Here is a 26,225-nt window from a genome sequence, read left to right as displayed (position 1 = left end):
GACAATGGACAATGCCTTCATTCCAGGACTTGCAGAAAGGGAAAGGGAGCATGCCAGACATGGCCCCATGCCCATCTCTCTGCTATTTCCTGCCTTTGGGCAACACCTGAAGAGAAAGTCCTGGGGATGGCCAAGCTCTAGCATCCCTCCCCTCTGTTTCTAAACAGACCTCATTCTTTGGGAACACTGAAGGGAATCCAGTGGAAAAGGAAACCCCCTGGCCATCAGGCACTTGCAGAAACTTGTCCATATGTCCTAACTGTGGGTGCTTTTCAGTGTGTGTCATATAAACCGCATGCCGCTACCTGAGCTTAGATAAGAGTCCCAGGCTTTGGACAGAGGGTTTCAGGGACTTTTCATACCCCTAGTGCTATGACAGGAGACACTTTGACAGACCTCACTTATATGCTCACTTTAGGATCAGGCACTCAGTGGCAGGGTTCCTTGCTGACTGCTAACAGTGGGTTTCCTTTTCAGAAGTCATCTCCCAAGTGAGAGAGCTGGCTGCTCAGTGTTGCAAATGGTCCTGGGGTACAGCCTGTGCCCAGTGACTGGTTGGTGTACAGTCATTAACAGAGTGCAGAGACTTGCCTCCTTGCTTTACTTCGGACACCCCCACCCTCAGGCTCCCTGGAGAACAAAAGCTGCATCGCGTCTACCTTCTGCCTTGCCCATTGCTGCTTAGATGTGGTGCTTCCAAAATGACTCCGGTCAGGAGACCCTCATATCCCACCCTGGGGCAGCACTCTCCTAGTTTTGCTTTACCTAAAGTTAAATAGGCCTTCTTCAAGTCTCCCGATGTCTCTTCTTCAATGGCTTCTTCCATATCTTTGCCAATGAGCTGGAGAGAGAGACAGACAAAGCCCAGTGATTACTGCAGGGTTTGTGGTTAGCCTTCAGCTTCCTTCAGAAATGGTGCCAGATTTAGTGCCGTGACCCTAAGGGCACAACCTCTCCTGCCTCTTGCATTTCGAGGTGGGATGGTTGTCCTACTACCCCCATTCAAGAGGGAATTCTCACTGCTGAGGACTTGACCAAGTTGACTCAAGTCAATGCCATTTCTTTAGCTTCCATTTTCTCATTTGTAAAATTAGGAAGGGGAGGGATGATGGATGCATACCACAACAATATTTTTTGCTTGTATATGTAGTGTGTGTGTGTGTGTGTGTGAAAGAGAGAGAGGGGAGGGAGAGGAGAGAGAGAGAAAGAGAGAGAGCACACTCATTCACAGATAGTGTGTATAGAGAGGCCAGTGGAGGAGGACTGGTTCCCCTGCCACAGCTCTGAGGTGACAGGTACTTGTGGCCAGTTCTGGTGGCTTTTTGCATGGGTATGAAACTCAAATGTTGGTTCTCACACTCACTCATCAAGCACCCTCACCTATTGAGCCGTATCCTCAGCCTGCAATAATACTTTATATTATATATAGCATCTTAGTTTCCTAAATGTTTTCTGCCTTCTCCATTACAAGTCCTTGGGAGGCTGTGGCTGGAACTCTGGCCTGGATCTCCCTCTTCTCACCTGTGTTGGGACTGAAGACTCAATCACTTACAGTTTGGGTAAAGTGAGGAGGGGCTGTGCAGTTCATGATGAAACTTGTTCTAACGCTTCGTGAAAGAGTGGGGGTTCAATGGCTGGAAGCCAGGGCCTGACCACATCAAAATGTCCCTTCCCTTTAATGCTGGGTGACTGCTAATGGTCTCATACATTCACCACGGCTCACGGCTCTTGGCACAGTATTATACATTAGGTTTCTTTCCAAATATTTACAGAAACTAAAGTTAAAGTAAATTATGCCTACCCTTAACACAAACAGTGCTGAGACCAAGCTCAGGGAAGGCAAATACAGAGAAAGGAGGTGCTGGCTTTGAGGGTTTTATCTTTCTTAGAAATTGTCTTTGAGGACAGGACATAATTGATCCTCAAAATAATTGAGACATTTGAGTACACGCTAGCAGAGTTCGGGGCTTTTACCGGAAAAACAAAGGCAAACAAACATTCTTTGTGATGTAAGGACAGTGTCTGTCTGTGTGTGTGTGTGTGTGTGTGTGTGTGTGTGTGTGTGTACCAGGGGTGAGGGGAATGACAAAGGTCTTTCTCTCCATTCACATGTCTGGAAGTCTTTTGTGTAGCGGAGGACACCAGATCCCAAGGAAACAGGAGCTTTCATGCTCCCCCTTCCTGACCTGCAGCCACCTTTCTGGGGTTTGATGTGGGAGTCAGTGCTTTGGAAGGGATGGGTATCACTTCCCCAGAACCTGGGCTCTTTGTTGTGCAGATTGAGATTGTATTTCATGAGGATGTTTTGTTCACACAGGTATGGGTTTAAAAAAAAGAAAAAGAAAAAAAAAGAGCCAATCAAAATAATAATAATAATAATAATAATAATAATAATAATAATAAAACAAGACAGACCCCCCCCATTAAACTACTTTTTGTTTGTATTGTTAGGACTGAGCCATAAGAGTGGCTTTCAATTTCCTGTGATTCTCAGCCTCCAAAGCAGACAAAAAATGGACAAGTGCGTTTCTGAGGAGCAGGAGGTGGGCTCTGTACCTGCCTCTAAGCGTGGATACCATGCTCTGTTGTCTAGGGGGATCTTCCTTATGTACCTCTAGGGGGCGATATTCACATAAATGTCTTCTCTCTCTCTGCCTCACCCCAGCTGCCTAGGGGTCAGCATGGACTCCACGAACACAGTCTGAAGACAGTGAGCTGGCCTGTGCTATCGGAACCCTCCTTCGCAGACTCTTCATTTCAGCTCTTGAAATACCTGGTTCTCAAGGTGATCTTTGGGCCAAACTAATATCAGAGACCAGATAAATGTGCTACGGCGCCTGAGTGGAGCTTACAGGAAGAACAGGGGACCATTCCCCCAAATCGACAGCATGCCAGCAGTGAAAGGGCCAAGCCCCTTGCAGGGACTTAGGGAGATATATGTGCCATGCTGTTCCTGATGCTGGGCAGTGGTGCCCATAATGTGGAGGTGGCAAAGCTGTGCCTTGAGTATGTACTTGCGCTGTTCTTGCTGCTCCCCACTTGCAGAACTCACTTTGGCCCCGTAACTGTGTCAGTCTTTTGCGCTTAATAAAATCAGGACTGTGATCATTTTGCGTGATGTGGCAGTTTGAGGTTCTGTTGCCTGATCTGGGGTTGATCTGGGGTGAGTCAGAACTTAAGACTTGGACTTAGAGGGGCCATAGAAAGGGCAACCCCCTGAGGCGTAGTGCCAAAAATGAAATTCACCTCTGTTCCAGGATGGCGTAACACACAACACTCCAATGGTGCCACACTGGAGTCTTTGTGCTGTTGGCCAGTGACTGTGAAAACCTGATGGGGCGGGGGGCAGGAGGAGGCCGGTCTCTAAGAGCAGGGTGAGTGCTTAAGAAAAACTAATAGCACAGATCAGCAGCAGCCCGGCAATGCTCTGGGAGCTGATTTAGAGCCGCTTTCCTATGAATGATCCTGAAATCACATGTTTCCCTAACTTGTCTATTGCCACTGATGGTTTACAGAGGGAAACAGTTGTTGGGGTTATCGAACCCTCCACAGGCCACGTGCTGACTGCTTGCTTTGGTTCTTTCATGGGATCCTTGCTCATCCTACCTAACGAGACCTAGTTCTGTAGATGTTATTAACCCTCTGTTACAGCTGGGGAAACCAAGGCACAGAGCCCCAGCAACCTGTCCAAGGTTAAGCCTGGAGCTGACTTCTCAGACTTTATCACACATCAGATTCAAGACCTCAACCTGAGGAAAGGTGGTCCAGCAGGGCCAAGGAGAGGACTGAGAATGTTTATTTTGATGGGTTCTCAAGTGACTATGATGCTGCTGTTCGGAGATAAACTTTGCCATAATGGCATAGATCCTCGTCGCTTGTTTTCACCACTTTACTGAGGTAGCCACTAGTTCATGAAGTGTGTGTGTGTGTGTGTGTGTGTGTGTGTGTGTATGTGTATGTGTGTGCGCGCGCGTTTCTGTAGTGATCACTGATGTCAACCATCCTCAGAACACCATTGGTGGCCCTCGTGACATGGAAAGAGAACGTAGATCACAGATAAGTCCTCCAGGTCAGGGGCCACGGGCTTCAGGCGTGGAGAATGGGGAGGCTGGGGGCAGCTGCCTTTGATCATGACACTGGGCACAGTTTGAAAGCAGGGGCCCTTAAGCCTTACATACAGTAAGGCTACAGTTCCCAGGCTTTGTCTTTTCATCTGCTGGCAGCACACATGAGAGGCTATTTTGAGTGAGGCACAGCCAGCCCCAGCTGAGGTAGGAACTCAGCTGGCGAGTCCTGGCGCTCTCGTCCCCTTCTGCTACTGTGGTCCTGCTGTGTGGTCCTGATAAGTTACAGGTGGCTCCTTGCTCTGCAGACTGGCCTTGTCCTGCAGTTGAGGGCCACCATAAAACAGCTGTTCAGCCCACATGATAGTTAGGATATTGTTGTGAAACTGAAATCAAGGACTGGGCCTAGAAATGTTTTGAAGAGGTAAAAGCATTCTCCAAAAAAAACCAAAACAGAAGACAAAAAGAAATCCGAAACTCCCTGTAGGCTTTTTTTGCAGATTAATGATTTTCTCTCAGAAAGAGACTTATCACGAAGTACCTTGAAATAGCCAGCTCATTTTGTTGTCTCACGGCAGTCGTGAGACTAGAAACATAATTTATGCGTTTTCCTCAGGAGCCTTTCTCTGAGGCATAGCACACCTGTCCTGTAAGACAGTAAATCGCAATCATAAAAGCAAAAGCAAACACGAGTATGCTTGCCACATGCCGGATAGCATTCTGAGCCTGCCCCTGACCTCACGCCTAAGACGACTGTCTGAGGGGTGATGATGCCCTGGTGTCTGTCTCACAGAAAGAGGAGGAGGGTAGTCATTCACGATCAGTCCATCCAGGATTTGCACCTGGACCCTCTGTGTGTCCGTCTTTGCTCCTAAACATGACACTTCTTTGCTACCCTAGCTGTGCTGTAACCAGGAGCGTCCTAGCCTGTCCTGCATTTGAGGATGGTCAGTTCTGCACAGTCAGGCTGTTCTGTGTGTGTGTGTGTGTGTGTGTGTGTGTGTCCTCAGCCTCCCTTCTCCTGCCATTGAGAACCGCTGATGTAAATCCCGTCCTCAAAACTCAGTTCCCCATCCCAGATCTCGGTTTCCATTAGAAACAGCTCAGGGTGCTGTCAGAAGGAGCCCTTGAGCCTCTGGGCTTCACAACTTACAATCTGGTAGGCTTCAAAGGTGGCACGCAACTGCTTGTAGCTCCTCTTGGTCAGGACTTGAGTGAAGGCAAGCTCATCGGTACCCCAGCGCCCTTCGCCTGCCTTAGGGGCCAAGTGCAAACACCGTGAAAAGAACTCACACCAAAAAGACCGAACACAACTGCTGTTGACACTGGTAGGCAAGAAGTTAGATTCACTGCAGTGTACGAAACTACAACTGTCATGGTAGCTATGTCTTCTGACCGCCAGAACGTCCCTTTGTGGTTAAATGTTCTTGAATCTATAGTGAGGTTGCTCCCAGTATATCAGAAACCAGTGTGAGAGGGAACCTTCCCTACTGCTGCCCATGAACACCAAGTAAAGGCCCGTGTCCTCAAAAACTCCTGATGTTATTACAATCTCACTTCCATCGCGGTTTTGACTCTCTACCTTGTGGGCTTTTCTAGAGGTTCGTGGGAAGAAATATCCTCAAATAGAGATCTGGGCCACCATGTTTGAGAGACAAGGGATCACCTTACTGTGCTTCTGCCACCATCTCGTGAATATGAACAAACACCCTCAAACCTATAATATAGACTCCACTTGGGGTATTTTTTTTTGGGGGGGACTCCCATTTGGAATCCCATTCCAATCTCTCTTTGAAGCGTTTTCCTTGCTACTAAACGTCTGTTTAAACTATCTCTGCCTTTCAGCTTAATTTTTTTTCCTTTAAGAAGGCAAGAGCCGAGAGAACCCGTAAGACCATGAGTAGGCCTTGCTTACAGAGACGTACAAATATGCATGCATTAGAAGTCAAGTGGATATATGGAGCACTGAGAGCTCCTAGCGCACCGTATATGTGCCGTGTCTGCCTGTACTATTATTTATACCATCCTGTGAGCCAACATGGATCTGAGGTGGCTAACCCCAGAGTCTAAGAATGGGAACAAAGTCTTTATAACATGATCTATGCAGACTGTAGCACGTGTTTATTTATCAAAGGACGTATTTCATTCCAAAGTAACTCTCAGTTGCACGAAACAAAGAAATGCTTGTTGAAGCAATGTTAGTAAGTCAGAAACCAAAAGAATGTGTGGAGCCAGGTGCACGAAACACTTACGTCATACAAATCTTTGGCATCCCGACCAGCCAGGTCTTTGTCCACAGTATCTTCTGCATCACGAGTGGCCTACAAAGATTGACCGTATTGCCATTAACTCAAGTACCTGATTGGTCACAGAAAAGCTGAATGAGCCCTGTGATACAGGGATGACTGGGGAAAAGGGTCAGTGTGTGTGTGTTGGGGGGGCATGTGTTTGTGTGTGTGTGTGGCTGAAGCTCAGCTCAGCCTGGCAGAGTGGCAAGGCCTGCTCTTTGCTGCCATCTTTTGGGAAAGACTGAAAACAGTGTAATTTCTGTGATTCATTCTCTCTCTCTCTCTCTCTCCCCCCCATCCCACAGTTGTCACTCATCAAATCCACAGTCTTCAGTGAAAGCTAATAGAAACCTGGAATTCACTAGGAAGCAAGTATTCTTCCTCAAATACAAAATGTCACTATTCAGTGGCCAATACCAGTGTGAGAGGGAACCTTCCCTATTGCTGCACATGAACACCAAGTAAAGGCCCGTGTCCTCAAAAGTCCCTGATGTTATTACAATCTCACTTCCATCGCGGTTTTGACTCTCTACCTTGTGGGCTTTTCTAGAGGTCATGGAAGACTATGGGAGCCTAAGGAAAGCCCTGGGTGGGTGGCAGAGTGCTGAAATGACCCTGTGACCGGGCCTACCCTGTGACCGGGCCCCTGGTATAACCTCTTTCCTTGGGTGTGGCCTCACAATGATATCATGTCAGATGGCATTGGGGAGTTTTGCAGATGTAATCCAGGCCTCTAATCAGGCAAATGAAATCTAGAGGGAAACTATCCTGGGTGGCCCCTGGCCCAATCAGATGAGAGTTCTTAGAGATCAGAGGTAGAAGTCCTGGAGGAACTCTTGCTGCTGGCCTTGGAGACAGCAGACAGCCTGACTATACGCTGTCCTGGTGGTGGCAAGGGTGGAGGGGCATGCAGTAGGGATCTGGAGAAAGCCCTGGGGACTCCTAATGGTCTCTGGGTAACAGCTAGCAAGAACACAGTCACATCAGGCAGAGGGCCCCAAGGAAATGAATTCTCCTTAGCCTTGGGTGGCTAACATGCAGACAAGTTGGTTTCACCCTGTTGAGAAGCTTCGTGAAGGACTTAGCTAACAGATGCCTGGACCCTTGGCCCAAGAACACTGGTGGATAATGAGCCATGGTTCATTGAGTTATGTTTGGGACAGTTAAGCAGAAGACTCTTCCCTTTGTGGTTGAAATCTACATACTCATATTCTCTGCTGTCAGGGTGCCCAAGTGGGAGAAGTGAACTGGGGAGAATGGACAGGTGTCTGTCAGTGAGAACTGGAGGCTATCTGTGCAGAGCCCTAGGACCTATGTCACAGAAGGGCCAGATCGTATGAGACCCACTCTCCAGTGTGAGACCTTGTGGTTCCCACAGTTCTAGACTTTAGCTATATCCTGTAAGCGAGCTGGGTTGTGTATGAAAAGGGGTCTGCTTGGGATCAGATGGCTCTTGCTCCTGGGTTGTGTCACACTGGCTCTGCTGCCCTGAGTTTCAATGGCAGAAATCAGCTAAAGGGGTTGTAACCTGGAAGCAGTAGGGAGTGTTGAAGGAGTGATAGTTTCTCAGTTACTGAGATGGCAGAGCAATGGTTGCCGGGCTCTCCCTAACACTGTTTGTTTGTTCTCACGTTTTATTTTTGAGACATGTGCTTGGATAGCTCAGGTGACCCTCAGACTTGATATATAGCCAAGGATGGCCTTGAACTTCCTATCCTCCTGTCTCTACCTCTAAAGTACTGGGATCACCAATGTGAACCATCACTCCCAGTTTACATGGTGCTGGGGATTGAACTCAGGGCTTCCTCCATACTAGATAAGCAATCTACCAACTGAGCTGCACCCCTGACCCCTTCTCTGGTGTTTTAAGTCTTTGCCCTGTTTTTGGTGACCATGGCACACTGTCAAGCACTTGCTCCTAAGATCATGAAGCAGGCAATGCCTGCTGTTTCTCACCTGTAGCATGGACACCAGGATATTTCTTAGGTTTCCACTTGTATCATCTTTGACATCAGATTCCAGACTCTTGCCAAATACTTTTGAGGAAGAGAAACGGGAAGAAAGTGGATGACTAAGTTCCTAGTGGTATTTCAAAAGCAACATACTCAATCCAAAACCAGAACAAAAGCTACTTACGCCTTTGGTAAGCTTCTTTGATGGCGACGATTTCCTAGGAAGATGATTGAAACGATTAGTGTCTGAGTTGGGAGCCAGTAGGAAATAGGGAGATGGGGCAGAAGTCTGTTTTCAGACGCAGGAGGCCTTTGTGGCTTTCTCTTAAGATGACTGTCTCTACAGAGCAGGGCACAGGCTTATGGGAAGTGTGCTAGTGTACAATGGCTCTCTCTGTGTGAGCATTTCAAACACGTAAGTAGTGCATGCATACAGGTTTGGGGATCTGCCACCAGACAAATGAAGACAATACAGTATATTTATACAATGGAACACTATTCACTGACAAAAAGAAAGAAATTCTGTCACCTGTGGCAACATGGTTGATCCTGAATGAATGAAATCATCTAGACAGAAAGTCATGAACCCCATGAACTCACTCATTTCTGGAGTATAAACCAAAAGTTAACCTCATAGTCATGGAAAGTAGAATGGTGGTTACAAAAGGCTGGAAAGAGTAGAGGTGGGGGAGGAGCCAGTGGTACTAAGATACAGTGTGGTGGTTCAGAAAAGAAATGTCCCCCACGACTCAGGCATTTAAAAACTTGGTCCCCAGTGGCTGGTTCCGTGTGTGGAGGTTGTGGGAGGATACAGCCTTACAGGGTGGGGGCGGGGAATTATGTCACTGGTAGAGGGTTTTGAGGGTTACAGCCTCACTCTATACTGCTTCAAGTTTGCAGCTGAAGACATGACCAGGCCTGGTGTAGACCGTCCAGTGTGATTGCTGTAAGGCCCCCCACACTCCTGCCCGTAAACCCTCGCTGACTGCCCTCTAAGCAAGCCCAAAAAACTCACCGGTTCCCCAGAGTGAATTTTGCGGAACTGTACTTGATTTGTCATCCGGGACCGTAGGGGAAGAGATTGTTTACATCTCCCCCAGGAAAGGAATCTTGGCAACACAGCTCCCAGAACTATTCTGTGTGCGTCCTACCTTTAGACAGTGGGGAACAGCCTTTACTGCTTTGTGGCATATTTTGAACTCCACGTTGTCTGGGAGGGCCAGCTCTTTTCTAACCTAGACCATCCAATGTGTTTTCGGAAGGGGTGGAATGCGCCCCATTCTAAAGCCACAGTTGATTTAGCTAGCCTCCCACGGGGGGCGGCTTCAGGTCGTTTCCGGTTTGCCTACGCTCTGAACAACTTGCTGGCTCAGCAGTGCAAGTTGCCCTCTCGAATGAGTCCTGGCAGGAACTTTTACGTCCTCTGTGTCAGGTCGCCCACCTCAGAGCTGTCTCAACTTTCGGCTGAGCCAGCAGTGATTAAGAACAGGCTTTTCCCGGTGCCCCTGCTCATAAGCAAGTTTAAAGGAAAGTCGGGGAGGAGCAGGTGTGGCCTGTGGTGGGGGAGGGAAGGCAGCCAGGTGGTAGGGGCTGCTCATTTTATTTATGCAGTTTCCTCCCCTTTGTGGGTTTTTTCTTTTTTTTTTTCACCTACCCCTGGAATCTGTCTGAACCCAGCCTCTCCCCACCTCACTGTGTGTGTTTTTTGTTTTGTTTTTTAAACCCACTAAGTTTATTTACATGAAAGAAAAGCTTTGCTGGTTGCTTGGATCTTAAAGGAACCTGCTAAGGTACTGCTTGCTCTTATTGGATGCTCCACTGTAGGGCCCTTGGCATCTCTGGGAAGGGTGGGCATGAATGGAGAAAATGGAGCAACTTCAGATGGGGGTCTGTGCTGCTCCTCCTCTGAGGTTCTACCCTATCGCCTTGAGATGGAAGGGCTACAGGCTGGGGATTCGGCTCATTGGTGGAGCATTTGCCTGGTATGGGTGGGCTCCAAGTTCAATTCCCAGCACTGAAAAAGGAAAAAGAAGTGGAGGGGTTTTTATTAACCCTAGAGATTGAGAGGACTGGAGATTGCTGCAGTGGTTTGGTTCATGGTGGCACTGTGGGGGCATGACTGAGCCTGAGTTTTGGTCAAGCAGAGGAACCAGGGGGCCAGCACCAGGGGTACCATCGTTCTGTGGAAGCATGGTGGCAGGGCGGCGCTTCAGATTTTCCTTGCTATCTTTTCTACCCACTGCCTCTGTCCTCCTCACCCCACCCTACCCCCGGAGCCTCAGAATGTTGGGCTTTTCTAGCACTTTCTTTGCTATGCCTCCCCTCTCCACTCCGACCGGTGGTTGTGGAGGGGTCTGGGTCTGTAAGAATGATCCGTGGATCTTACTCTCGGCCCTCCCGGCTTGGAGAAACAAAGACAAGTTGGGTTGTGCCTGCGCCTTAACAAATGTGGAGCTTCTGAAATGGTGGTGCATTCTCAAGGGCTAAGCAGGGAGACCTGATGACAGAAGGACACAGGATCAGGGTTGAGGATGTGCCTCAACTGGTAGAGTGTTTGCCTGACATGCACGAACGCCGCAGTCTGATCTCCAGGACCACATAAAACTGATTTTGGTGGTGTGTGCCTATAATCCCAACACTCAGAGATAGAGGCAGGAGGATTAGGAGTTCAAGGTCACCCTTAGCTACGTAATGAATTTGAAGCCAGTCTTGGTTACATGAACCTCTGCCAGGAAGGAAGGAAGGAAGGAAGGAAGGAAGGAAGGAAGGAAGGAAGGAAGAAAGAAAGGTCAAACAGCAACATCAAAACGCCCAAGCCTCAAAGAAAACCAACAAAAAACTTCTAATACAGAATTGTCCAGGGAGATGCTAGTGGTCATGGGAACTGTTCCCTGGAATTCTTGGTACCACCACTGTTGTCCACTTTTGACGCTTTCTGCTCTATGCTAGATAAGAGCCACACGGGAGGCAGTGACCCAAACATACTTGCTACTCATTAATATTCACAGCAGACCAGGAGCTGATAAAATAGAATTCTGCCTCCTGTATGAAAATTGTATCCATTAGAGAAACAAAACCTAGACTGACTTAGCTCTTCGGTCAAGCCAGGGGCAGCGGCGTGAAGATTGACCTCTGGAGGACTGAAAGAGCTGTTCTTCCTGCGTGAGGTTAGCAGGAAGCTTCTGCTCAGAAGCTTGTCCATTCGTGGATACCATGCAGGAGATTAGCCTCCTTCAGTGGGGCTCAGCCATCTCTGATGCATGAATGACCTGTCCTCCCAGCGGTTGGGACCAAGGGCTCAAGTGAGACTGACCTCGTTTCTTCTTGTGCATAGGATCTCTATGAGCACTGCCTCATCGGTGCCCATGCCCTTCATAGCTTTCTGCAGCTGCCTCGCGGCATACTCATTGGGACGGTCCAGAAGGGCCAAGGCTGTCTTCTCGAAGTTTCCGCTCAGTTCACTCTTGAGCACCTCCTCTAAATCCTGCAGGAAGCACAGAGCAGAAAGGATGGTGGCTGGAAGTGTCCACATTCAATGCTCAAATAATACTCACTGTAATATATTGTATGCAAGAATATTATTATTCCATCCTGGAAATAATTTTCTAAGAAAACACAAATCAGCTATTTCTCTGAGAGATCTCTGGGCGCTGGGTTTGGGAGAAAAAGGCAGGAGGTTTTATATAAAGGGATGTGCGATGTTAAAAGGGGACTGTGATATCAGGTCTCTATCCCTCACTGTCCCTTCACCTAACAGCACATCCTGATAAGGCAGGCCTTTCTCAGAACTATCTAGTGTGAGTCCCTAGACATGTTTTTTTCAGGTCACATTGGCGTTGTTTAGAACTGCGGAGAACTCCCAGCTGCTCGATCTTTTGATCCACGAGTGTGAAAGCAAATTTGGTATTTTTATATGCTTCTGAGCCCAAGAAGCAGGCTCAGGAAACCTGGACCCCTGTGCTGGCTTCTCTGAAAACTGGCCACAGTACCTTGGTATGGCTGTTCTCATGTGAGGACTTGGAGTTGAACATTTGACCTCCTCTAGATTTTTACGCATCTTGTTGGTGGTCTCAGCTCTCAGAAGATCAGCGAATACTTGGCACAGGAAAGTCTCCTGAACTTTGTGCTAGAACATTTTCTCTTTACTTTTTAGCCGAGTCCCTAGGCCCACATTTACTTGTGTTTTGGACAAGAATTTACAACATCTTGTGTCTGACTTCTGTTTTGAGGGGCTAGCAATACATATAAGTTGGGGGGATGCTTAGTTAGAGTTAGGCATGTAGAAATGGATGAAAATTCCACTGCAACCCAATGCAGGCAAACTGGAGACTAACTCATTTTCATAAAAAATGACATTGACAAGCCTGATTATTAACACACACATACACAATCTGTGTAACATCACAGCCATTGACCATTTGTTATATAAGTAAACAACTCCATTCTGGCACTGGTCTTCTGGGAATAGATGTTGGCCTGCTTACTGAAGACTTGGGTATGGGTCCTGCTTTTTTCTTTCTTTTCTTTTCCTAACTTTTCAACAAAAGTTAAATATGGAGGAGGAAGTGTGAGGACGGTACAGGAAAAGTGGAAGTTAGGTTGGCTATACTCAAGATGCATGTGTTAAGTTGTGAAAGAAAATATACAGTTCTTAAAAAGCCCAGTAGATACATTGCTTTTACATATAAACTGTATAAGCACTGTCTTTCCTGTCTATAAAATGGAAGCAGCCATGACTGTTGTAACTTCTGTTTACTGGTTTGTGCTGGCATTATCCTATTTGAAACCCAAGAAGGGTAGTGAGTGACCATCCTTACTCTGTCTTTGGGGAGACCAGAGCCTAAAGAAATGACTGTGAAGCCTTTATCAATACAAATGAGAATGTAGCATAATGATTTTCACCTTGCGTAATTAACTCCAGTGGCTCAGGGCTATGGTCCCCCACTATTGGGGATTGAGGCAATCTCAAATTTAAGGTCAGCCTGGCCAATCATGGAGATCCTTTCTCAAAATAAAAGTAGAAAAAAGGGTGGGGACACAGCTCAGTGGTAGAGAGGGTTTACTAGCATGAGTGAAACTCGTAAGTTCAGCTAGGCCTCAACTAACTTCAAGTAAGCCTCAAATCCACAGGAAACTGATAAAAGCTGGGAGCGGGAGAAATAGTCTTCCCCAGGGAAGAATTTACCAGTTGGTTATCCAATACCAAATAGTCAGTCCTGAAAACATATACACAAGTAACATTATACAGATTGAATGGTTGCATTATGTATTTAGGAATATATTTATAAACATACATACACATATATATGTATGTATGTGCACATGCATATGTGTTTATGTTTTAACAACAGTGAAAAACGAGGCCATGAATTTGCAAGAAAGCAATGATAGTGATGGGAGAGTTTCAAGGGAAAAAAGGGAAGGGGGAATTGATGTAATTATGTTTTCATTCCCCAAAAAGGAAGTAATTTTTAAAAGTTTTCTGTACCAGTGATCTATGAAAAAAATATGGGCTTCAAAGACAGCCAAATACACAAATATCTGTATGAAGCCCCACTTGTGAGAATTGGTTTTCAAATCACTATCTGCTCTATAAGTTATTATGTGAAATTAGTCCAAATTGAATGAAAAATGAGCAAATGCAATATCAAAATGAAGTCAATTGAAAAACAATGAGTTAAGTACTATTGATTTATAAGTATTAAATTGACATAGTAACGTTAGTCTTTGCCTTTTTCTTAAGCCATATTCTGGCATTAACTGTCCTCCCTCCCAGGGTATGTGTCGGAGGCTGAGGCTGAGGTTGGCACAGCCCTGCATACCTTGCCATACTTCGACTTGTACTTCTGCTTTATCTGCTGCCTCTCCTCCGATGTCCTGCTGGATAAGACTTCAATGATGGCTGCCTCATCCGTGCCTGAAGTGCAGGAGACAGAAACAAAGTCACAGGAATGAAGAAACGCGATGGAGTTGTTGTTATTCGGGCACGAGGGAGCCATGCCTCTGGTTTAAAAGGGGTCAGAGGCTAGAATGGGACTAGATGGACCTGACGGCTTTACTGCCTTGGGCTGAAAACCATGCTCTTGCCACTCAGACAAATACCCATGGAGACCTCACCTTGGGTGGGGGACAGTGAAAGGTGCTCACAGAAAGAGAAATGCCTATGGCCTCTTCCCTAACTTAATTCCTAGGGGAGCTAAAAAGAAGCCGCACGGAACCTGAGCATGAACGTTCAGAGCAGCACCGGTGTTGCAGTTAAAAAAAAAAAAAGATGTTGGGCTAAATATTGTTATTTATTATTTGTCCTATGATTATCATGGCGGTATTATTTATTTAACCCGCTATCACCATCAATAAGACACAGACACCTGTTAGATTTTTATAATTGCCTTAAAACACCTTGGGCTGTACAGATAATTCCGTCTACACTATTTCAGTAACCTCACCATACACCACCCAGCCCCCATCCAATACCATTCTCCTTAACCACCCTCATCTGGACTTTCTTCCACCCATAATCTTATAACTCCTTTCTTGTATTTTTTTATTGGAGCCTTTCCACGCTATTATTGGAGTCCTTCCTCCTGGCCCACCTGGTTTCTTCTCCACGCTAACCCATCATGGTGTCCTCCTTCTTCCTTTCTTTTCACCTGTCTGTCTTCCATGATTCTCCTGTCCTCAAAAGCCCAGAAACTTTAGCCACACCTACCTCATCCTCCCCTGCCCAGGTATAGGCTGTTTAATCAGCCAATCAGGTAGGTTTATACAATAAAGATAGGTGAATCCAGTCAGTAACCAGATCTTGAGGGCAAGTAATTAACATCAAAATATAAGCATCAGACCAACCTCTAATACTGGCTAAAACCACCCAAAGGTAGAAAGCACCCAAAGTCCATCAGGGTGACAAATGGCTAAACAAAATATGGGATATCCATATACAACTGGGTCACGAGAATATGAATGAACCTTGAAAATGTTATTCTAAGTAAAAGGAGCCAATCACAAAAGACCACATATTGAATTATTTTATTCATATAAAAATAGAGAATAAGGGATTCCACAGAGGTAGAAAATGGGTTAGGGCTTGTGGATGGACGGGAGTGAGAAGATAAAAGAATTCTAAAGACAACCAGCTGTCTATGGCTGACACATTCACACCATATTGAATATGCCCAGTCTCATCTGAAATCAATGAACTACGGCAGGGCTGCATATATCTATGGCTATAGCAAACACTGAACTGTATATTTTTAATAAGTGAGTTATATGGTAAAGTTATTTTTAAAAACCTAATAAAGGGTATGGCTTGTTCCTCTTCTTCTGGGTACTTATAACTGAATGGGTAAGATTGAAGCCCTAATTTACAGAATATAGATCCTATTCATAAACTTCCATGTGTGTTTGTGTGTGAGGGTGTGTGTTTGTGTGCCAGAGTACTACTTTGACACCTGTAGTTTCTCACCAGTAGCTGGGATCAGGTAGTTCAAGGGTATGTGAGAATGAAAAGAGAGAGTCCAAAGAGGGGGCCATGGTGCATACAGCAACAAACTGCCTAACACAGGCAACAAGCGCTATAAATGCCCAAGGACCTGGCACTGCCTCACACCCATAAAGGGCTGGTGTCCAGGCCCTGCTTCAGGGATGCTCACCAATGATGGAGTATGCTATGCTCCCACAATAATGCTCAGCGACTGTGAACGCTACAAGGAACTTCTGAGGCCATCTAGTTCAAATCTTAATCATAGATAAGGAAGCGGAGGGAGGAACATGTTGTTGGTTCCTGCGCACACCTCTCTGTGCTTCGAACACTGTAACTAGTTCATCCCTAGCCTCCCACCGGGTTTCACAAGCGCTCCTTCTCCTTCTCAGCATCGTATGCTGGCTGGCTCTCCTTTTCTCTGCCCTCTGCCCTCAGCTTCCAATTGGCCTTTCTGGTTGTGAGTTTCCTGTTCAGATGGTCACTGCTAGCTCTTATGTCCTGATGGCCCCAGATCAGCCCCTCTTGCCTACCTTTTTCCTCTGAGTTCCCATCTTATTTCCAGCTGCCTGTGGCCACATTCTCATGGCTCTCCAAGGCATATCAACTTGCAGAGGAGCTCAGCTAGATTCATTTGGTGAATTCTTAAGTCCATTCTCTATTAATTTGTTTCCATATGTGACATCACCTTAGAAAAATCTAAAGTCACCCAAGGGTTCCACCTTTGTTGCCTCTGCTTTCTAATGCCGCTTAACCCTGTCTGTCTCGCCTACATAGAGGCTAATAGCGCTTCCATCTGAGCCTTTGCTTCTGCTGCCTCTGCCAAGTCCTGACTGGTTTCAGTCTCCCTGATACAAGACACTGGTCTCTGCAATCTCTAGATCATTTCACCCCATACTCCAAATGCCATTAATGAATTGTTATGACTCCTAGGACTGGCTCAGAATCCCAAAATGAAATAAGACTTCTTGCAATTTGGTCTCAAGCTGTTCTCGTAGATCCATCCCTGTGAAGACTAACACAGGGCTCCCTTAGCTTCTCTTAACGACATTTGTCTATAGATCAGTTCCTTTCAGAAGCCTCGAAGAGTCAAATTCCGGTTTACTCTGTTCTTGCATAGCCAGTTATGTAGCCAGGGTTAGGAGCAGTGATTACAAGATTGCATATATGTGCTGTTGTGAGCCTAGTGGCTGGACAGTGGTTACTCAATGGGAGTGGACACTGTTATATTGTCAGTTACATGCATCTTGTTTGAGCTATAACTGAGCGCTTGGAAGAGTGGAGGGTTCTGCCAGGCCCACCAGTCTGTTGTTTGCTGAGCCTAATTACTGGAAGTGTGATACTGACTGAGAAAAGCTGATCTATAACTATTTTTACACTTAGTAATTACAATTTAATGTGAACTTGCGTTTTATGAAAGAACAAGGTTTAAAAATTGTTCTGCCCAGTTCACGAACCCCAAAAGATCAGGAATAAACAGACTCCGCTGTAAATACATGAGGTTCTTTTTATTGTAAATTACAAGCTGCATCTTGGGCCCACACCCCCACTGCCAAAGCGGTGGGAGCTGAGTGCCCCGTGACCAGGTTAGTTGGGAGATTTAAAGATTCTGGTCCATCCCAGCATGCCCAAGGCAGGGGCAATTCCTGCCTGGCAAGCATCTATTGGTCAAAATGCTACATTTTGAATTGATTGGCTATAGGAAGGTTCCCAGACCATTAATGATCAGGTGTCCCTCCCTAGGGGGATGGACCAGTTTCCTAGCAACTGTATCTCTAGTGGGTGGGGAAAGAATGCAGTGAGTCGGCCCTTCCCCTCAGGGCATTACTGTACTTCTTTACCTACCTAGTTCAGGCCTTAATTAATAATAGCTGCTAATTTTTAATCTTTTGGTCTCTCAAAAATAAATTGAACAAAAAGGAAATACTAAGTCAACTGTCTTTGTATTGGCAAGACATCGGGAAAGTCAAATGTTGGAAGTCCAATACCTTGCTATAGATTATTGACTCTTCAGGGAAATGGATGAGTCCGACATAGAGGTGAGTCTCTTTACACAGTGGATTACAGTGGTTCTAGCATATTCTGTGTAAGGACGGGTTGCATTGTCCTGCACTGGTTTATTCAATCATGTGATGTGACGCAGAACTGAGCTCCTGTAACTTTGGGCTAATACATCTCCCACTCAGTCCATCGCCTCTTAAGAAATGGCCACTGTCCATAGAAATACAGTGTGCACCCCAAACCCTTTGATAGTGGCCTTCTGACTTCCAGAACTGTAATATCAACACCATTCCATTGTCTTAAGCCTCAACTTTTAGTGAGTCATTATGAGAATCTAAGACATGAATACAATCGCTCTCCTCAGCAGTGTCTCCAGACTTTGTGGCAGAAACCAAGACCTCCCTCCACAGCCCCAAACCTGGAGCATCCTGAAGTTGTTGGAGACTACCTTCAGATGCAGGGGAAGGGCACCGGCAGGCTGACTACTGAATGGAGCTGCGTGAATGAACTCACTGGCTGAGTACTACCCTGCTGAGGAGAGATTGGGATCCTGGAGGACCAGCAAGTGGAGCTGGCGGATTCTGATGAAAGAGCTGAGAGCAGGAAGAAAAAGAAATCACATCATGGTCGTGGACAGGAGATGAAAGGAACGGGCTGGAGACAAGGAAGGGAAGAAAATGCAGCCTAGCAGACACATGTGATGTTTTCCCTTCACTTTGGCTTTGCATCAGCTCTGAAAACTGCCTTTGGAAAGACCCAGCCAGAACTTAGGAGGAGAGGCCCGGCCCAGAGGATAGAGAGCCCAGGGGTAGCTACCAGTGTTGTGCCCTTGGTCCCTGCCTCATCTCAGGGATTGTTTCCCCCTCTAGTTCTGAGAAGATTTTAGCTATGTGAGTCCAACTAGAGGAAGAGAAAAATCCTCGGATGAGCTCACCTGCAGAAATTGCAGGCCTTAATTGCCTGCCGCTTCCTGGGTTGGGTCCAGCACTGTTATTCAGGTTCTATCTCTTCTTTCCTCCAGGGCTTTCACCCAGGTGATGTGTATCTGCTTGCTTATTCTGCGGTGCTTTTGTGATTAATGTTTTAAATGCCTGGGTGCCGGAAATCTCCCCTCAGAAAGGATTTCATTTTCCTTTAAATATCATAGAAGGTACCCTGTCAGTTTAGTGGACCCTCTTTCCATTGGGGCTGCTCCTGTCGCGGTCAAGGGCCTCAGTATTCCAGGCTTATATCCTAGCACCTCCCATGTCTTCCTGCCTCCATTTGCTACATTTACTGTTTGGAGCCAGTAAACACCTGGGCTTCATCCTGGCTCTCTTTCTCTTCTCTCCTTTCACTCTGTATCCAATTAGCCCTCTGCTCCAGCCTTTCAACACAGGTTCCTTTAAGTATGCAAAGGTCTTAGAGGAGTCCACGGGACCTTTTAGTGTATACACATTACTCCCTTTCAAACCCTTCTCATCCACACTAGAGGTAGTTTGCTGCTAGCAAAGGAAGTGTTGCTCCTTTTTCTCACTCCTGGGTCTTTGGATCATTTGCTCTTCATGGCACACCTTTATGTCTGAGCTTCACTTTCTTTGCCACTTGTCAAGATTCAGGACTGAACTCACAGGCTTTTCTTCACAGCAGAGGCAATCCTCATCTGTGTTCCTCACATGGTCCATCTTCACTGGCTCTGATGCCTTATGTAGCATGGGAGCGGGGTGCTCATTCACTGCTGTATCTGCACAGAGTGCTTTTGATAGTTGTCTGTCTTTATGTCTTGCTGAATGTGCGAATGCGTATCTATGTGTATGAACGGGGGGAGAGGTCTGTGCACCATTGACTGTCATTGCAATGGTGTGAGTCGTGTCATGTTTGGATGGACTGTACATAGATAGCAAGGGCCAACAGGAAATATCCTATACTGGGATGTGCAACCTATATCTGGATAATCAGGGAAGCTGAGTTTATTAGAAAAAAAAACCTACTTCTCTAGATTTTGCTTGCTAGAAGGGCTTTCAAACAAGAGAGATCTTAAGATCGACATATTGGCATACCTCTGTAATACCAGTACGAGCAAGGCTGAGGCAGAGGGATTATATCAACCTGGGCTGAGTTCAAGGCCATCCTGGTTTATTCAATAAGACCCCATGTTAAAACAAACAAACAAACAAACAAAAAACCAAAGCAAAACAGATAGCGAAAACACAAACACAAGAGATCACAGTAATGGTAGGATACTTCAACACCAGCCTGCAGGTAGAGGGAGGCAGGACAATGACACACAGATTTCCCTCAAGCTATTTGAGACGGAGTCTCAGGTTGATCCTGGGAGTTGTTTTTACAACCCGAGGAAGAGTGGTTTGCAGAAGGTGACCTCACTCCACATTTCACGCTCCATGAGTCTTATAAGCAGTCTGTGCCGCTGAGCCTTTTCCTGTAAACATTTACAATGGTTTGAGGCACTCGGGCCAGTCCCTAGCAGTTCTGGGAAAGGCTTAAGAAAAATAAAAGACCCTCCACGCTGGCTGTACACCAGACCCTGGAGGAGACTAATTACACAGCGCTGTCAGAGTGAGCAATCACCAGCCTTGAGTACCCATGGGCATCTGTGGTATCCATTCCCAGCAATTTTCTGGAAAGCAACTGGGTGGTGCTGGAGTTTTGGCAGAATGGAGCCACAGCGTTTAGAGTCCACAAGATCCCATGTGCCAGAAAAACAAGGCTAACTAAACTGGTAGCAAACGCTTTAGTCCAAGGTGACCTGGCTGGCCCCAGGAAGCTCTGTTCCTAGATCTGGTGCGAGAGGCCACCCCCACATTCTCACACTGGTATGCCCCGCCCCTAAATTCTTCTGGAAGAAGAGCACAGGAAGGCAAGTGAAATAATGATGGGGCTGAATCCTGTCTTTCCCAGGGGACCACGGCCTTTCACTCGTTCAGCACATTCATTTCCAGAGGTTATTGTGTCAGTTGCCACAAATTCAGTGGCTTCAAACAACACAACTTGTACCATCACCGTTCTGAGACTGACGTCTGAGGTCACTGTGTCCACAGGCTTCTCCCGGCAACTTGGCACTCTTTGAAGTGTGACTGCACAAGAGCAGTCTCTCCCTGTTTTCATGTGTCCCCAGACTGGCTGCCATCTCTCCTGTCTTTCTTAAAGACACTCCTTCCTCATCGTATTGCAAACCTACCCCGGGATCCCTGGGGCTCTTTTCTTAGCGCCCTTAGCTCAATCACATCTACAAAGACCCCTTTTCCAAATGAGGACAAGGACTCTCTTCCAGATTCTGGCCCCCTCCTCAACCCTTCTAGAGGCTTCCATTCACCCTTTTGTGATGGAGAACAGGTGGGGCCCGCTTAATGCACAGGCTGATCTAACTGGATCTGAGCGTTCTGTTAAGGAGTGGCTTAATGTTTACCAATGGAGTGCTGTGTACCACACACAGAAAGTGTGGGGAAAGAGTGCTGGGCTGAAACTTAGGGTGTGAGTTCTAGGCCAGAAGCATGCTCTGAAGTGGCTGAGCAGTTTAAGCTCTGTGCACCTCAGTGGACCTGAGCTTGACCCTAAGGTGTGGTCCCAGGCTCTGCAGTGTTCTTACTGAGACCTATTGGAAATGCAAAATGGACAGTCTCCTTCTTCCCCATATCCCTCCAAGTCCCCTTGATGACTCATTTGAGAACCTATGTGTACATTTGAGAAGCCATGTATTAGATGATCTGCAGTGGTTTTGAGGTCTAAGAGGCTGCTGGTTCATATATGCTCTTTTATTAGGGCATTCTCTTTGGTGGGCTCAGTTGATGGAGGTGACTCTGCAAAGGCTAAATCTAGGCAGAAGCTGGTGGAGGGTGCCCTGCACCCTTGGAACTGGGACAGGGCAGCAGAGGAGCCTAGGCTGATAAAGAGTGCCAGTGTCAGGGAGAAGTCAGGGTCTGCTTTCAGGGTGCCCATGACCCAGGATCATCCACATACTTAGGGCATCAGAAGTCACTAGGGGAGTACAAATGCCCCAAGCTAGAATCCAAGTTTTGCATCATTTGGAGAAATAAACTATTTTGTTATGGAACATTCTAATTTGACTTGCAGTGCTGGATGAGGGGGTAGGAAGGAAGGTAGTCTTTACCCTGCATGATGCTCCCAGCCCTCCTCCACTCAACCCAGCAGCTACTGACTCTTCATGGTTATTTAGTACTTGACGGGTGACTGATGAAAATAACAATATTCTATAGGTATGGAATACACACCAGATTTCAGGAACATTGTACCAAAAAAAAAAAAAAAAAAAAAAACCAAAACCAAAAGCAAAACAAAACCACCAAACCCCACTCAGAATGTGAAATACCTCGTTAATAATTTTGGGATAAATGTCAATTTTGGGATAAAAGATAGTTTTATATAAATTGGGGTTAATGAAACTGTATCATCAAAAAAATACAACTTGCATATTTTGTTCCTTTTAAACTTTGGCTTCTTAAAAATTGAAAGTGAAGTTGGGTGCGGTGGCACCTGCCAGTAGCCCCAGCACTCAGGAGGTAGGGGCAGTAAGATCAATTCAAGCCAGCCTCAGCTACGTGAGTTCAAGGCCAGCGGAGGCTACTGTCTTCAAAGCAAATGTAGAGCTTGGAAAAACTTCTTGGGAGGTAAATCGTTTGCTGTGAATCATGAGGACTTGAGTTTGGATACCCAGCACCCATGAAAAAAGCCATGTACACCTGAAATATAGGTGCTTGGAAACAGGAGACTTTCTGGCTAGCCAGACTAGCCAATCAGTGAGCTCCAGAGTCAGTGGAGACTTTGCCTCAAAGGTAAAGAGTGATGGAGGAGACACCTGACACCACTTTCCTGCTTGCACATTCATACCCACATATGGCTGTAGAATAAACTGGCAAAGCTTCATGTGGTGGCAAATACCTAATATAATCCCAGCACTGAGGAAAGAGAGTTGCTATCAGTTGAGGCTAGCCTTGGGTACACAGCAAGTCCTTATCTGAAAGTAATTTTTAAAGTAGTTAAGCAACCATGAGGCTTACAGTTGGGACTATTGGAGAGCTTCACTTTAGATGTTTAAATTCTGCCCTGGCAGAGCTGTCACACAAAGTCTTGAAGGCCAACTATGTTAGTGATATAATTTTGCTTCAATGTGTACTTCTCAAAGGAGGTGAGGCGCTATACTTTCACCCAAATCAGAGATCTCTCAGATGGCCAAGTGTCTAACAGGTCCACACTTGTTTCATGTTGTCTGATAGTCCTTCCTTATAGTAGTATATACTTGACAGGCTTGCTGGAAGACCAGACAGGCTGCTGGTGGATGGGTGTCACTGAGTGAGGCAATGGTCACACAGGCACTCCATACAGTAACAGGCATATTGGCTCCAATCGGTGGTCACATGCCAAAGGGGCATGAGAACTAGGATCTTGGCATTCTGTTGGTGCTCATCCTGGATGTTTTTAAGTGAACTCTGGGTGAAAAAGTAGTTCATATTAAGTATGCCACATCAACCATACCTAATGAAACGCCTGTCCCCATCCCATGGTTAGGCATTTGGACCTAACCACAGAGCATCAGGGAAGTCTCAGCTGCCTGGAAAGTACCCTGGAGTTCCCTTCCGCTCGGCACAATTCAGGCATAAACATCTGAGGTTTCCACACACGGCCTTTCCTTGACAGCTGTCCGCCAGACATGAGACAAGAGATGAGCCACTGCAGGAGATGCACAGGAAGCTGCCTCCTTTGGGCTTTCCTCTGATTTTCCCTAGCTGTCGCTGCCAAGCAGGCCTTGTCTACTTCCAGGTGCATCTTTCCCCCACCCCCCAATGCGCTCTCCTCAGATCCGATTCCCCACTACCTCCAATGGAAAAGGCCAAAGTCTTGTAGACAAGATTAAGATAGCGTAAGCTTCACTTCTGATGAAGTTCCCCATAGCTTCAAGGTCCAATTAAATGTCACAAGATTTAGCTTCCGATATCCTCAAGAATAATGAGCCCCTATGATAACTTTGAGACCTCAGGTAAAGAGATCTTTACTTGGAAGAGATCAACTTGAATTAGCTTAGAAAACCTATGGCAGGTAGGTCACCTTCCTGCCCCCATGGGAAAGTTGGTCATGGCATCAAGCTTAGTAAATTTCAAAAATAAATGAGTGAACAAAATGATTTTCCTACCCATTCCTTTGCAGGCTTTGTACAGCTTTTTGGCATCTCTGTCTGCATCAAAACCATGATGGCTTCTCTCTTTGGCCTGGAGAGGAAATAATTCAAAAGGTGAGATGGGTAACATAGTTATCCTTACATTAGTTTTGCTGGAATTGATGGCTGATTAGAAGACCAAGACATCATCCAAACAAAGATACAGCTCTACAAGTGGGTGTTTGTGGAAATCAGCTGGGGAAGCTTTGGCCCCAGAGAGATGGCTGGTACCCCTTGGGGCCAGCTGCCCTTGGTGGTCATGAGAGAAGGGTCTCCTTTGTTCCCAAGGACAATTAATTGCTCTGACCAACTCTATGGTAAATGATTTTCATAGCAACCCATCTGTGTGTGGTCCTTTTCTCTCAAACAAAGCTTGATACAGTGGGCCAGTGTCCCTGGAGTATCTGTCCCCCATGATGGATATTCCAAGCATATCCAGGGAATGGATTTGCTGGGCCAAAGCTGAAGGAATCTTATTACAGGTTCTCTTGCTGGCCTGGATCAGTGCCGTCACAAAGGACGGACATCCTTTAGTTTGTCGGAGACTCTGTGTGAACTGGCAGGAGCATTGAGGAAAAGTTCCGTTTATACATGGAGCTGTACCTTGTGGTTCAGTCTCTGGATTAGTGTGCTCACTGGTGTGTTCTTTCGCTTATGGTAATCTCCTTACTATTTGCATAATAATAAGGTTGTGAGCTTTGTTCTTACTTAGTTATCTTAAAAAGACACCTTCATTAACACTAAACTGAAAAACTAGTATCGTTTGCATAGGTAACAGGTAACCATAAAAGTAAACAGATCATTATTTAGAATGTAAAGGTAGGAGGTTAAATCGACATTCTGAAGCCAGTAGGCTTCACTACAGCTGAGTTCTCTCAACTCTGCATTTTTAGAGCCCCGGTTACATACATACAAGTCAATTTATAGACCTTCCTTCATTAGCCATGGAGAAGAATGAACATGTAGTTTGCCCTATAGGCAAGGACACCTGGCTTCAGGTCACGTGCCATCCCTTATTTCTGGCTCAGGCCTTCTGCACAGACAGAGGCCTGGTACTCCCATTCTCCTTACCAGGATTTCACGTGGGTCTGAGAGAACTTATCTGCTGCTTTTGGAGGCTCGTTGGCAAAATCTGCCACATTGTTTTCAGGACTCGTTATCACCAAGGGATGCTCAAAAATGTGAAACATTCCAACATGGTCACATCAGAGTACTCAGGCAAACGGGGCTCTTTGAGCATGGAGCTCTTGGGGCCTCACAGACATGCACTCATGGAGCCCATCTTCATCTTCTTTAAAAAAAAATGTGCATTTGTGCACATAAGGTGTGTACGTGTGTGCCGTGTGTGCGTGTGTGTGTGTGTCTGTGTGTGTGTGTGTGTGTGTGTAGGCATGGATCCGCCTTGTTGCCAGCACAGAGGATAGAAGACAGCCCCGGTGGCAGGCCTCACATTTCACCTACAGAGTGAGTCTACAGAGTGAGTTCCAGGATAGCCAGTACTGCACAGAGAAACCCTGTCTCAGAAAAACCAAACAATGAGAGAGAGAGAGAGAGAGAGAGAGAGAGAGAGAGAAGAGGATGAGGAGAAGGAGGATTAGGAGAAAGTGTGTCACTGTGGGTGGGCTTTGAGGTTTCAAAAGCCCAAGCCAGACCCAGTCTCTCCTGCCTCCTCAGCCTAAGGGTCAGGTTGTAGGTCTCAGCAACTGCTCTAGTGTCTGCCTGCACGCCTCCACACTTCCTGCTGTGATAATAATGAACTGAACCCCTGAAACTGTAATGCTGTCCTTTATAATCGTTCTGCAGTCATGCTGTCTCCTCATGGCACTAGTCAGTGACTGAGACACTGGGACTTCTTTATGGGTATGCATGCCTGGCGTGTAATTAGAGTGGCTACATATCAGAACCATCATCATGGACAGGGAAGGACAGGACAAGAGTCACTGTTAGCCATGCTGGCTACCCTTCCCAACCTACTTGAGAAGAGAATGAAGTCTTGTTCTATGTAACAGTGGGATCTGTAATGTTGGAGTGAAGGGCTTGTACCCTGTCATGATTTAAGAGAGAGGCAAAGGGAAGAGGGTGGAGAGAGAGAGAGAGAGAGAGAGATATCTCAGCCTATTTGGATTTTTTTTTCTTCTATGTGGCTAGGTCTGTCTTCACAATGACCTTATTTATGTTTGTCAGTGGCTCCTTGGTTGATCCTGGGTGTCCTGGGGCTCTTTGGGAGGTGCTGGGACAAGCTGCCCTCTGGAATGCACAGGGAGCAGGCATGGC

The 26,225-nt window shown here is 46.4% G+C and overlaps 1 protein-coding gene across 1 annotated transcript in view; it reads right to left on the bottom strand.

The window, feature by feature from the left end:
* Window positions 1-26,225, bottom strand: part of Anxa13 (annexin A13) — a 53,050-nt gene that overhangs the window by 5,937 nt on the left and 20,888 nt on the right. Inside the window, exons 2-9 of the mRNA XM_060389389.1 lie at window positions 23,928-24,003; window positions 14,127-14,221; window positions 11,618-11,788; window positions 8,489-8,522; window positions 8,309-8,388; window positions 6,317-6,385; window positions 5,218-5,319; window positions 766-841 (exon numbers count right to left, since the gene is read on the bottom strand). Of these exons, the coding sequence (XP_060245372.1) occupies window positions 766-841; window positions 5,218-5,319; window positions 6,317-6,385; window positions 8,309-8,388; window positions 8,489-8,522; window positions 11,618-11,788; window positions 14,127-14,221; window positions 23,928-24,003 (703 nt within the window). The remainder of the gene's footprint in view (window positions 1-765; window positions 842-5,217; window positions 5,320-6,316; window positions 6,386-8,308; window positions 8,389-8,488; window positions 8,523-11,617; window positions 11,789-14,126; window positions 14,222-23,927; window positions 24,004-26,225) is intronic.

Source organism: Meriones unguiculatus, chromosome 8 (genome assembly GCF_030254825.1).
Source record: "Meriones unguiculatus strain TT.TT164.6M chromosome 8, Bangor_MerUng_6.1, whole genome shotgun sequence".
Classification (NCBI taxonomy): Eukaryota; Metazoa; Chordata; class Mammalia; order Rodentia; family Muridae; genus Meriones; species Meriones unguiculatus.
Note: the sequence above shows the minus strand (reverse complement) of the source record. Positions and strands in the feature narration are given on the sequence as shown.